This window comes from Abramis brama (assembly GCF_963993115.1).
Source record: "Abramis brama genome assembly, chromosome: 15".
Classification (NCBI taxonomy): Eukaryota; Metazoa; Chordata; class Actinopteri; order Cypriniformes; family Leuciscidae; genus Abramis; species Abramis brama.
The window spans coordinates 27097468-27112520 of NC_139977.1; the positions used below are offsets into that span (position 1 = coordinate 27097468).

Consider the following 15053-nt stretch of genomic DNA (forward strand, 5'->3'; position numbering starts at 1 on the left):
GTATGTGTAATTACTAGCATGCATTATTAGTATTGCTCATATACTTAGAATTAGGGGGTGGTTTAACTCTATAACCTTAAATTGCCCCTGTAATGCTATTGTCAATATTACCTTAGTAGTCTAGTGTGTAATATAGCTGTTTGTGAATGTAAAAGGTCTACAAAGTTTTAAAGATCAAAGTGCACGACAAATGGAGCTATTGTCCTCTAGTCTAAAAGAAAGAATTGATTCCGATCTGCCTGAAACGAGTCGTCAGTAATTCCAGTTGTACTTCCTGAACCTACCTAGGTTTGTAATAAATTTGCATAATTTCATCCTATGGTGTTAATTGGCTGCCCGCGAACAACGTCTACTTTGACCCTCAAAAACTAGGCGCGTTTCCATTACAGATTTGCGCAAAACTTTTGCCATTTTTTTCTAAATGTTGACAAAAAACTATTGCGAAATGATGGCGTTTCCATTGACCTATGTTATGCGACTAAAACTTAATTTTTTCCTCTCGTGATAACTAAAATCATTCCAAAAACCATGGCAACGGACGTTGGTTGGTTTATGTACTATATCCCAGCCACTGCATTGGCCATTATTATTAATTGAAGGAGATGTATGTGTGTTTTCCAAGCATTAATGGTAAGGAACAACCCTTATTATACTTGTGAGCGGCACATATGAGGTGTCTCTGGGTGTTTCTCCCTCATTTCTGCTTTGAGGTCTTGATTGTGGCATTTATTTGAGGTTTAGAATCCATTATTCCTGTAATTCTTTTGTCTTATATGAATTTAATAAAGAACTCTGTCTCATATTCTGTCCAAACATACCGCGTCATCTACGTCAGGTGACCTGTAAATGCGCAAAAACTGTTTCCATTGCAGTTTTGCGAAATATTTCTTTTTCGAATTGCCTGAAAAACCACCTCATGCGAGCATAAAACCTTTTTTGCGATAAATGAGAGTTTTTGCGAAATTGACGTGTTTCCATTTGGCGTATTTTCAATTCGCAATTTCAATCTGCGCAATTTGAAGGGTAATGGAAATGCGGCTACAGTAGTTGTAGCTGAGGCTGGAAGATTTTGGTTCGTGTTGCGGGCATGTTGAGAAGACACTGTTTGCTGCGCTGTGAAAGCAAATCCACTTGGCGTGGACTTCCAAAGGATGAGGAATGAAATGATACAGTAAAACCTACACCATCATTACTGTTCTTATCACTGTGTATCAAGCATTGAGAAAGCCTCTGGAGCTGAAATTCAGATATGGTAATGGACAATGCTAGCCTGACGTCGTCATACTCAGATTCTAGTCAGAATATGAGTCTGATACTGCTCCACTGGGCTGTGATTAAGGGGCGTGTTTCAACCGAACCAGGAAAGAAAATGCCTCTGCACTCAATTGGATAGACCTACAACCAGAGCAATGGATAAACCACAATGACCACAGGGTTTCCATCTTCTTAGCGACCATCGGGGCCAGCTGATAAATTAAACTTTTGCCGAATCCCATAGGAAGGTCGGCAAAAACAATGAAGGACGACGCACACTTTAAGTTGTAGACCAATCACAATAGACTGCGTCATCTGACCAATCAGAGCAGCGTAGGCTCGCAGAAAGGAGGGGTTTAGAGAGACCAAATCTTCGAACGAACCGTTTCAGACCCTTTGAGAAATGAGGTGATATGCAATGTATATTATGAGAAAATGAAAGTTGTTTTTGAACTTGGATGCATGTAAAACTATTGTAGAAGACCTCCAAAAGAAAATTAGGAGCCTTTAAAATAACATAATAGGGGGACTTTAATTATTAAACTTTTGTGCATAACTCACTCTTTACTCGACCTTCAAATTGCTAGCATGCTATTACATTCCTTGACTGAGCTTACGATTTTCACCTGGCTGAATGCAAAAACTTTAGTTAAATGTTTATGGTGCAAATATGCAAACGGCATGTATTGTGAGACACATAATCTTAAAAGACATTATATTTTCGCACTAAAGAATGTGCTAATTATAGTAAGAAAACAACATTTATTTTGTGTGTGAATTATGTAGTTTAGTACACACTGTGTCTATAGTATTGCATTATAACTCCACTTCCACTGTCCTTTTCCGGTCCAGTTGGTATCCCTATCTTTCTATCGTCTCCCCTTATGTTGTATGGAGATGATGGATCAGCCCCCACACCTGGATAACCCTGCTCTCCTCTCCTCCCTGCAGCCCTGCTGCGTCTCCCTTCCCATCAGCCATTCCCTTTCATCTGCCTCTTCTCATGACTCACGTACGTAGGACATTGGTCAGTAAAAGAGATTTTTTTTTTTTTTTTTTTTGCTGAACGATCATCTCAGTGTTCAGCCCTGTAACCCTCACTGGAAGTGCAGAGAGTTGATCCAAGCACGGGGAGGTTGGGAGTAGTACACTGTGTGTACTGGAAAAAAACCCATTGGTAATTGCTGTAATCAATAATATCTTGGTTAGATTTTTTACTCTTTTTTTACTCTCTCCCTCATGCAAACAAATGCAGACAAACTTGAGCGTTTCTTCAGCTACAGTCAATTTTATACATTTTTGTTGTTGTCATTTTTCTTTTTGTCATATGATGGTCACTTTAAAATCGTCTAGGAAACTTTTTGTCATGCTTCCATAATCTATTTTTTGAAAAATCTTGTTTATGGACCTTGACCTTTTTAGAACAGACCATCTTAGAATATATATATTCCTCTTTCCATTTCTAAATCTTTCTATATCTAGTCTTTTTTTAGACTAGTGGAAAGAAAACATCCAAAATACACATTTAAGTGTTTATTATTTTACTGCACATTATCTGTTGTATATTTAAATTATAATATCTTTAAAGGTGGTTTTCTCAAAATGAGTCAGAAATCCCCACTTCAGTGTCACTGACATACACCAAAGGGGTTTGTTCATATATCATTCACCTGATATTAAAAAAATGTATATAACAGATTATTTTTTTCTGGCCATTGATGGTATTTTCTGATTTATGGAGGGATAAAAAGACATATTCAAAACCCTAATGTGTCAAAACGAACAAAACAAAAATAAACAAGAATTTTAAACCTGCGGTTTAATCCAATGCTCAGCTTCGAACACTCACTTTAACGTTAAAAAACAACGTCTGTTGTATAGGTTTTTGATGAATTCCAGAAAAGTGAGCAAACATCTGTAAAATTGCCCTTACAGTGGGCGATTATTAAAACACAATCATCATGCACGTCCCCGCAGGTTTCAGCAATAAATAAGAATTCACCCTCACAATGCACTCATTTACCACCCAGCCTGCCTGAATATAGGCACACAGATTTAGATGGTAGGAAAATGAGACTATAGTTTTGAAGACATAAGTGGCATGGCAACAACAATATATTTTATTCTAGAGATTAAAACAACTTAACAATCATTTAAATTGCAACATTAGCTACAGAAGAGAAAATAAACCTTATGCAATTGCAGTCTGCCACAGATGCAGAGCTAAAAAGAAATCTGTTCTCTTACATGAATAATTACTCAGAGGCTTAAAGGTGGATCTCATTTTACATCCCAAAGACTGTGAGACAAGATGAGCATATTAAGATACTTAGTGTGCATATTCTATTCTATTCTATACTATTCTCTTCTCAATGTTAGTTTCAGTTTTCCTGTAGCTCAAACAGTAGAGTATTGACGCTTGCAACGCCATGGTCATGGGTTCGCTTCCCAGGGAAAGCAAGAAATGATAAGAATGTAAATGTGTACCTTGAAATGCAATGTAAGTTGCTTTGGATAAAAGCGTCTGCCAAATGCAAATATAAATATATTTTCACTGCTGTCTCTGAACAAAACTTGTCTAATTCATTGTTTTTCAAGGTCCACTGAGATCTATTAAAATTTAACTTTGCGCCTCCAGCTCTAACAATGGTAAAATATTAAAATCAGTTTTGAGAAAAAATTGTTTTTATCACACCCTTATTTCACAGTCAGAGCTGAAGGAAAATAACAAATAATAACTGTATGAGGTGAATTCCTGTTGTGTTTGTCATCAGTCCACATAACTAAGTTAAACAGATCAATAACCAGCATATCTGATTTGTATGATGAGGCTGTTGGTTGCTATGAATATTCCATATGTATTCTACTCCACAAGGACATCCAGGTTGTTCTGCCCCTCTGCTATTTTTTTCTATTTTTACATTAAATGTATAATCAAGCCTGATCTGCTCGCTTGTGTACGTGTGCTCGGGCGTGTGTGCATAAGACTTCATATTTAAGCGTCCACTGTATCTGCTAATGAGAGGCGCGACAGGGAACATCCTGATTTTCTCACATATTCAGCCTCCTATCTCTGCTGAGACAGCAAGGCCTGGCCCCAGGGGTCCCGAGAGAGAGAGAGAGAGAAAGAGAGAGAGCATGAGAAAGGTGAAAGGAAATGAGGACGAGAGGAAAGGAAGTAGAGAAAAGCAAAGAGGTGAGATGAAACATATAAAGGAAATGTTTTGGAAACAATGCATGTCCTCATTACATACTGAGTCTTGTTATATAAAATAAACACGTCTCTTTATGTAAAAGGTAACGTTAAGTGTATTTCCCATGAGAGTTTTGGAAGAGTGGAAAAATACATTAGATTAATCTGGATTTGCCTTTAAATCATCATATTTAAAGGGATAGTTCAGAGTAATTTCATCCTAGGGTCCTTTACACCATGACCTCGAGCCAAACACCCCCCCAGAAGCCTTTTTTCCCTTGGTCGAACATTATTAAAGTTAGAGCTTATCTAGAGATATCAGCCGAATGGCTTAGTGCAGGCGCTAATGGATCCAAGGATGTATCTCGTAAATTACCCCACTAATAATGCCCAGAATGGTACCAAACTTCTACAGTAGTACAAATAGGTTCTGTACTCATAAAACGAGGCATTGGAAAGTTTGTAAGTACATCAGGAGTTTATTTAAATCACTTCCGTTATTTGGGAAAAGCCCGTAAAAGTCCTGGCAGAAAGCGATGCATTTTTTATTATTTTTTCCGAAGTGTTGACAACTTAGTGTTAACCAATAATTGTTGCAAACTGGTACTACCAACAAAATATTATTGCATTCCTGGAACTGGGCGTCGTTACACTACATTATGCATCGCTTTCTGCCAGGACTTTTAAGTGCTTTTCCCAAATCAGTGAAGTGACCTCGATGTCCGGGTTAGCGGTAGCATTATCCATTAGGCAAGTGTTATTTAAATAAACTCCTGATGTACTTACAAACTTTCCAATGCCTCGTTTTATGAGTATAGAACCTATCTGTACTACTGTAGAAGTTTGGTACCATTCTGGGCATTATTAGTGGGGTAATTTACGAGATACATCCTTGGATCCATTAGCGCCTGCACTAAGCCATTCGGCTGATATCTCTAGATAAGCTCTAACTTTAATAATGTTCGACCAAGGGAAAAAAAGGCTTCTGGGGGGGTGTTTGGCTAGAGGTCATGGTGCAAAGGACCCTAGGTTGAAATTACTCCGAACCATCCCTTTAAGATTCACCCCATATACTATATAACTGAGATGGCATTTTTTGGGTACAAGAAAAATCTGCATAACCTGCATAATAAAAGTAACTTGCATGCTCTCATCACTGTTCACTTAATGGTAAACAGGAATAGCTAGTCTGTGATATATTGCAGTTTATTTGATGTATTTACTAAACGTTTAATCTAGTATTAAAGGTGCACTCAAATAATCTTTTTTAAAAAGTCTGAGGCAATAAAATAAATAGTTCTTTTGAAATAAATCTTACTAAATTAATAATAATAATAAGTAACAATGGCAGTAACAATATATAAATTATTAGTATTATATAAGTTAATAACATTAATTTACTACATATGTAAAAATATTATTACTAAATTAATAATAAAAAGAATAATAATAATAACAACAACAATAACAATCTCTCTCTTTCTTAGCATTATTCCCGCTCATTTGCAGGGCACGCTTCACATACACATGATTTGGCACAGGTTTTACATCGGATGCCCTTAATAACAACAACAATAATATTAATAATAATAATAATTATCATTACTAAGTAATAATAATTAATAATAAGTATATAATATGTATATTAAATATTAAACATTAAAAAAATAATAATATACAAATTATAATCATATAAAAATATACACAATATTTTATTATTATTATTATATTATATAATTTAATAAAATGCAATAACATTAATTGCATTAATATATAAACTATTATTGCTAAAAAATATATATATAAGCAATTATATTAAATATATTATTATTATATAACTTAACAGTTAATAACATTAATTTTCTACATATACAAAAATATTATTACTAAATTATTATTATTATTATTAAGTAATAATAATCAATAAACTATACTATACATTAAACATTAAAATAAATATACAAATTATAATTTGGAAAGCAATACTGTGAGGTTTGGCATTGAATACCGGTATCTGTCAGTCAGGTTCACAAGTTACACAAGCTTGTGTTGAAATGTTATAGGCCTATGCAGAGCAGCAGACTTCTGACTGGGGATTTTCTTTCTTTGTCTCAATGGATGGACTGCAGTGCAGCAACTGAACACTGATAGCGCAGGTGAAGAGAGACAACACAATGGCCAATGCTGTTTAAATAGTGTTCACTAACTCGAACTGAAGCTGAGCTGAGTCAGAGATCCCATTTAAACACAGACAAGCTCTTACTCTGGGAGTTAAAGTGACCATGACGTATTGACCAAGGTTGTCTCTTTATGTCTTTCTCTCTTTTTCGCCCTCCTTATCAGTCTTTATTATATGTCTGCACATCTCTCTCCTTTTACCTTTCTTTAAGCAACCACCTAGAAACAGCCTTGCAACCGCATAGCAACACCCAGGCAACCGCCTATTGTGAGTTTACTCTCTCTCCACCTCCTTTGTTCTCTCTCTTCACTTTCTCCTGCAAGTAATGTCCTCACATTAGAGGTAATGCCTCATGGCCGCTGGATGGACAATTTCATTTTCGATGCCCTGATGCTTCTCTTTTGCCCCCTCTGTCAAGGTGGATAAATCCATACCGCAATGAGCCCACTTGATTGCTTTAGTCCACAGAACACTTACAGTATTTTCATGGATGCACGAGTCAGACACAGCCTGAACAGCTTGCGAATGAGAGTTTGACTTCACAAGGAGAGTACTGGCCCTCAACTGACCTTCAGTTTCGTCTGAAGTAAAGTCATCAATCATTAGCAAACCAGAACTAGCACAGGACAAGGGTGCATAAACAAGATCACAGACCAATCTGAATTCACATTAAAGTGGAGGAACCAAACAAACAGCACGTTTATTCAGATTGTCTTTTAGTGTTATTTATCTTTTTCCTTGCTTACAAAAAATACTGTAGCCAACTAAAATGCAGTTATTTTACATCACAGTACAATGTAAATTACATGCAGTTTACATTTGAACGACTGGAACCAGGTAAGACTTATAGTTAAGTCATAAATATGTAACGTTATTAAACATTTTGGAAATGTGAAAATACCTAATATTTTAGCAACAACAACGGCAACATCTGTGGAATGTTTTAAAACACAACTAAAGCCACATCGAATTAATAGCTATTTTATTATTATTGGTCTGTCTGGTCTTACCTATGCACAGAGAAACAAGCGCGCTGCCATCTTTCGACTTTTGTCTTTGAACTTCCGTTTTTGCGGTAGCTCTGTATAATATTTCGATGGCATGGCTGTCGAAGAGTAATTCGATGGTAAAGTGGATTTACTTAGTGTAAACAGAGTTCACGAAAGTTATCATGAGCATTGTAATGTTTGAAGCCGATGTCATAACGAATATCAGTAGACCGGGAATATTTTTAAACGAGCAATTCATTCATAAATCTGTTAAATCGTGCTGTGGATACAAACCGGAAGACAAATTAATTAGTTTATAAAATATTTCTGCAATCTTTAAAAAATATGTAGGCCTATTTATTAGATATATCTAAAAAATAAAAATAAAAATAAAAAAACCTGCTGTAGGCCTATTAAAAGAATAGTTCACACAAAAATAAATATTTGGAATATATTGGAATATGGACCACCTTTATGATGTTTTCAACATTTTCCTAATTTTGGATTTACTTTCATTGGTGGCCAGGCAATTCTTGTAAAATAAAATAAATAAGAAAAAAATCACAGTTTGGGCTTTGTGAGAAGGCAGATATTCGGGTTTTGGAGTGACATGAGGGTGAATAAATAATGATAAAGCTTTAATTTTGGGTGACCTATCCCTTATATGCTATGGGATAAAACTGTCATTATAACACTTTCACAGCTTTTAAACAACGTTTTTACAATGTAATTGTGCTAGCTGAGCTACTTTCTTGCAAAGGTGAGACAATGATGTCCAAAAAGGTGGTTCTCATTTATCCAGTGTTTTAGATGTCAAAAAGAGACGACTGACAATTAACGTGTCTTTCCTCAAGGAGCTTTTTTGTCCTATAAAGGCGAACTATCAGAGGACAACACAGAGGGAGAGCGATGTCATAAACTTTCAGAGAGCTCAACAATAATTCCCTTAATCCAGATAACAGATTCTTATTCAGTGCAGTTAAGGTGAAACCACCCTGACAAGCCCCCAAAACATTGAACGTGAACTAGCACAAGGTCGAATGGAAACTAAAACAGGAAAGTCTTCCGTTTCCTGTTCGTTTTCAGCTGCTCTGACATGGCAAGACAGAATCAGAGTAATAGTACTTTATTTCCCCTGAGGCCATAATGCAGACACAACGGCCCATGATACAAGACATATCTGAGATAGGATTACAGTTAAAGAATATGAGAGAGAAAATGTTGCTGATATTCAGAACAACAGAAAGAGCTCTATGTGTATGGCGTAATCACAACCTCACCTGCTAATGCACTGCACCATTTGAAGATGTTCCTCATTATATTACTTATTAGATTTTCAAAGTGCTTCAAACCTGATGCCAATCACAGACTTTTATCTTATTGAATTATATATTGCAGAATTCATCATTATACCACCTATGAAATGCATTGCAATGTGTGTGTATGAATGACAAAGCAGAAAGAGTCTTTCATTTTGAAACACAATGCTTTGTTTTGTTTGGTGGAAGTCTGTGTTGTGTGAATAGCTGGTGTAAAAAGCATGTAATGTTTCACATTAAAATATCGTATGAGTGACTGTAATCAACTCGACGCACATGAGAACATTAGCCCCACAGGATGATAAGCAATTCAGCTTCCCACATCTGTGCCAAATTCAGCTTTATTAATTAGCCTCAGAGCATCAAATCACATTTTCTGATGTAAAAAACATACAGCACTGATTTGAAATGACCTTCACTTGTCTCATCTGTTGCAGTTTCGTCCAGCGAGACCTTTGCACATGCCAGAGTTTCTCCCCACACACGTGATCCAGCGCTTAAGCTCTGTGGTCAGTCTCTGAGAGTTATTACCTTGTGTTCCAAAATTACGCAACGCATCGCCCCAAAACTAAAGTTACACAAGCATTCTGGACTGCCCCGTAAGGGAACAGTTGGTATGCCAACTAATCCAGGCAAAACTCTGGCTGAAAGCAAAACGGAGGCAATAAAAGGAATGTCAGCTTTAATTTGGTTAACTTATATAATGACCTCAATGCCGATAGTCTTCATATGAATGATGCCCATTTGCAGGAAGTTCCCTGTACACAGATTTTCCAGCGGTGAATCATAATTTTTGTAGTTATAATAGTCCACAACCATCTGTGCCCAGGAAACAAGGCTTAAGTTTTTAAATCAGTAATACTATAAAGCATAAACAAATGCCATCCGTTTATGCTTTATAATATTACTGATTTAAAATCTTTCTAATTATCAAAGAATCTGGAAAAACGGTATCGTGGTGTGAACAAAAATTAAGCAGCATGACTGTTTGATTGACATTAATAAGAAATGTTTCTTGAGCACCAAATCAGTTTATAAAAATGATTTTTGAAGGATCATGTGACTAACGCATTACAAGCAACGCGAGTTACATAATCAGATTACTTTTTCAAGTAACTAACACATTATTTTAAATGTACAACAAAATATAAATAATAACAACAAAAAATAATTAAATACGGTGAAAGGACCTTTACATTTGCCAAAAATAGAACTTTTTTGCTTTAAATAAATCAAACAAGCAAGCCCAGACCAGGTGAGAAAAGAAAACGCAAAGTAACGTAATGCAACACATTACTTTCCATAAAAAGTAACTAAAAGTAATGCAATTAGTTACTTTTTAGGGAGTAACCAGCCCGTTTTCATCCCAAGGCGTCATATACTGACGCTTTTGAAATTTCGTCTACATTCGACGCACATGGCACCCTTTAGCGTCAATATGAGACGCAGATAAATATGGGCCAGAAGGCGCCTCCTAGCGGTCTAACCCTAACCCTACCCCAGACCTAAACCTACCCATAATTTCAAAAGCGTCAGTATATGACGCCTTGGGATGAGAATGCGTTGGAGTAACGCATTCTTTTAATGCATTACTTTTAAAGGTAATTTCCCCCTACACTGTATGTGACAGTGAGACTGATGAAAATCAGCTTTACCATTACAAGAATAGAAACACGCTAAAATAGAAAATTTTAAGTCATAACAATATTTCAGTTTTTTTTTCCTTGAATTTATGATCAAATAAATGCAGCTTTGATGAGCATAAGAGATTTCTTACAAAAACATCTTTAAAAATCTAACCGACCCCAAACCTTTGAACGTTGTATAAAGCTTTCAAAACCTTTTTAATGAAAGTGCTAGCAATCCACCACTGTTTTGTTGTTATAATATGGTAAACAAGCAGTTAATGTGATGCCGAAATTGCCTCCGTTTTACAGAATCTACCAAAGCTTCTGATTTTGGCGAGTTCAAAATCATTATGTATGAAATGGGAAAATGTGGTGTTTTAAGCCTCACATCATAGCAGGACGGCAGGGTAGCAGGTGGACTTGGTCTGGTTTCATCAATTCACCAGTTTTAACCGGATGTGCATTGTTATATTTCCAGAACTGGCACACAACATGTCCAGCATGCACAAACCACCATCATAACCACAACACAACCCTATTTTCCTCTCTAAATCAGTTATCTGCAACTGGGAGCAGCTTGTAAGAATGAAATCAATTGGATGAGCTGACACTGAAAGACAAAATTTAAATACTACACATTTAAATATAGTGTTTTATGCATTAAATGCACTGAGGGCCATTTATTAAACGATAATGTTTGCAGGGTCCATAAAGTAGACTTTTTCACATTTCTCACAAATCACTCACAAAAAAAAGAAGCTTTATTTTGGGAAAACTATCAGTTCAGGGCCAGTGCTTCCAGTGTTATTAGGGAGCGCTTCTCTCATAGTTGAAAGAATCAGATGAGAGCAGGTTTTAAAGACCCAGAAAGATTAGTTAGCCATATCTCAAGCTGTTTTATGATTCAAAATGTCCCTATACTGGCAGTGGATTTAACCTGAAACCAGGTTGATAGTCTTGAATTTAAAATATAAATGTGAAATATTGCCATATAGGGCTGGCAATATAAGGTAGGTTTTTCATGTGATAAATGCGTCAACCAGTAAAGATTTGGCTATAATGTTTTTAATTTGGTCACTTACATTTAATATTTTAAATAGCACTAGATATATGAATATTGTTGGCTCTTGTATGACAAAACGCTTGTGATGTTTTTCATTTGTATGTGGCTTTAGATAAAAGCGTCTGCTAAATGATAAAATGTAATGATTGGGTTGCTATTCCCTCTGGGATTTCCTATGGGTCTTTACAATGACTTTGAATGGCCCATCCAATCAGAACTGCCAGCCCAGTCAGAACTGTTTTATAATATACATTATATAATATGTTATACTGTTTACAGACTTTTGATTTTAAACGGTTACATAATGTGAAGTTGGTTTAGGACTGATGCCAGACTTTTGTTCAAATAATAATTTTTTGGATTGTGGCCATCAAGTAAAAAGAGAAAAGATCCAAATGAGATGAAGTACCATTCAGTTGTAATTATTTCACCTGATTGTTGAAATAAATGAATGAATGAATGAATAAATAAATAAATAAATAAATCAGTTCAAAACACGAATAAGTGAATTCCAAAAAAAAAAACAATATATATATATTTTTTTATTTTTTTATTATTATTGATACATACCTATATCAAAATACCAATAATAGAGTCTACCATTACCATAATACAAAATATATGTATAAATTCTTTAAAAATGATACTCGATTTTGTCATTCCATAAACCCCTAATGGCATATGAGATTTTATAGATCGTCTCTTAACCACAGAGATGTTAGTCTTTCATAATATAATTGCCATTTCAATTCACCTCATAATAAAACATGCCCTTCCCAAATGCTTTACATAACCCCGATTTGCATCTACAACATCATGTTCAAATTGTATTCCTTTGGCACCCTTTCAGTGTGGAAGCATATCCGCGCGCGCAGCGCAGTGGAGAGAAACGGGACGCGGTTCCGCGCTCAATCCCGACAGTAGATGGCAGCAGCCCAAGAAAGCTGATCCTGTCGGGTTCACCACGACTCTGCCTCTCAGTTGTGCAGCAGCACTCACACTGGAGGCAGCGGTGGTTTGAGGGACGTCCAATGAAACAGAAGAGCCGCCAGCTGCTCCTTTCGACTTTTACGCGTAGCCTGTCCTCCGCACCCGGAGACAGCACGTTCTGAAACCGCCATGGAAGACAAATCCAATTCGTTTTCGAGCAACAAAGAGGAGAAAGTGGATGGGAATAATGTGTTCCAGAGGCAAGACTCGATCTTGAAGAACAGCATGGGGAGCCAGAACATGAAAGACCACGCCAACTCAGTGGGTGGCAAGGGGGACCGGGAAGAAGCCATGGTCGGTTTTGACGATATAGACGCCGCGTCCAGGCAATCCGGGTTTATGCAGCGGCAATTTGGAGCCATGATGCAGCCCGGGGTGAATAAGTTCTCCTTGCGGATGTTCGGGAGTCAGAAAGCCGTGGAGAAAGAGCAAGAGAGAGTGCAGACGGCTGGATATTGGATCATTCACCCCTATAGTGATTTTAGGTAAGGAGTGTGGAAAGTCACCTTCCCACGCACACTCAGGTCAATGTAAAATGGGCTCTGCGTGCGGCGAGCGGCGCGTTTGCAGTCATTTTGCATGGCGTTTCGGGGAACCGGAACGCATGCAATGTCCTTGGCATGAGTAGGGGTGAATGTCATCTCGGTGAATAAATGGCACGGCAGTCATCATGGGACGTCTCCGACCTGCCATCATTGGGCATTCTGCTGTTGTATAAGACGTGTGCTGGTGCGCGCAGGGAATGATGCACCACTCTTTGGCATTGTAAACACATAGCTGTTAGTGTCTGCCGTGAGGAGGAACGATGGTGGCTGCGAGATCACGTCTTGTTTAAGGCATGAACGCGGATTATTCTATTGTTTTATCTCGTGACACTGTATGATCCCGTGTGGCTGTCACCAGCCCATGCCAATTTTAGAGCTGCACAGTTAATCTAAAGCAGTTTTACGCTAATCGCGTTAGTCAGGTGAAAGGTGGGGATTTTCAAACCCAATGCCCCCCAGAAGAGTGCTTCATGCACAACTTGACTAGCTTATATACTTCTAATGAGACTACTACGGACAAATAATTTGCAAGTATCACATAATTCCTGTCAAATAGCCTGTTAGGAATGGAATTATTACATAATTTAATTTGGTTGTGCACCAATTTGAGTTGGTTAGTCCATTTGAAGGTTTAAAGTCTTCAGTTAGAATCTCACCTCAATAAATCAATAGGGATAGATAGATAGATAGATAGATAGATAGATAGATAGATACACAGTTTTGATGAACTCCAAGTCATCATGTGGCTTTCAGTTGTACCACCTGACTGATAATCTGTACATTTATACAGTAACAACCCGAATAGCTCAAATATGTTGGTATACAGTAAACATCAGTTATAAAAATAACTGATGTTATACAGTTATACAGTCAGCAAAATACATTGTCATGTTTTTACAGTAAAGTTATGACAACCAAAGCTGCCAGTATTTTTTTACCATAATTGTGTAGACAAACATTTTTACAATGTAGACCGACAGATGGATAGATAGATAGACAGATAGATAGATAGATAGATAGATAGATAGATAGATAGATAGATAGAAAACAATAACATGTCTGATCATTAGTTTCAACTTCCCATCTGCCCGTTTCGCTCTCCATGGTGCTGAAAACAGCTCCATGCTCTCCATGAATGCGGAAAACTTTATCCCTTACAGGGTCATTAGCTCGACTCCCACCTGCCTCACTGTTTTATTTATTCCATGTGCTTGATGTACTTTGCTTTGGCATATCATGTGTGACGTGTAAGAACATAACAACTCAGAAGTTGCAATCCCCAAGGCACTATAACTACCAAAAGCAGGGTCATTCCTAATATGCAGTTCATTTTCAAATCAACATTATATAAGTCTTAACATACAGAATCAAATATTATTATAATTATTATAATAGCCAGTATGCATATTACTTACAATTTCATAATTAAGTAAACAGGGATGAATTTTAAATCATAACCTCAGTTTGAGCAAATGCCATGTCTATTACATGAAAACTAGGCTATTTATTAAGGAATTCTCACGGTGTTTCTTTATTTTTTCTTTATCTAAACAAATCATGTTTTCAATATCACTTTCCATCTTGTTAGTCTTTTGTAACACCCCTTTAACTGACAAAAGCGATGACATCATCATCCAGTAAGTGACGTAGTTGGTTTGACTTACTCTAAAACATTTATTCCTGTTTAATAAAAGAACAGAAATTGCTTAAAAGATGATAATTTGTATATATCCTAATAAATTGCCAGTTTTTCATGTTAGGAGAAGACATGGCAAAAATGGTGATATCTACTCACTAGTGCTTCTAGTCTGTTGTAACCTAGAAATATTTTGGAATAATTTAAGTTACAACACAATCATACACATCACTTTTTCAAGGTACAGAGGTTAGTTA

The 15053-nt window shown here is 36.6% G+C and overlaps 1 protein-coding gene across 2 annotated transcripts in view; it reads left to right on the plus strand.

Moving 5' to 3' along the window:
* The first annotated feature begins 12225 nt into the window (after positions 1 to 12225).
* hcn1 (hyperpolarization activated cyclic nucleotide-gated potassium channel 1) overlaps positions 12226 to 15053 on the plus strand; it is a 100793-nt gene continuing 97965 nt past the window's right edge. For both annotated transcript variants that reach the window (XM_084137768.1, XM_084137767.1), the window contains exon 1: positions 12226 to 13100. In XM_084137768.1, the coding sequence (XP_083993894.1) occupies positions 12745 to 13100 (356 nt within the window). In that variant the 5' untranslated portion in view covers positions 12226 to 12744. The remainder of the gene's footprint in view (positions 13101 to 15053) is intronic.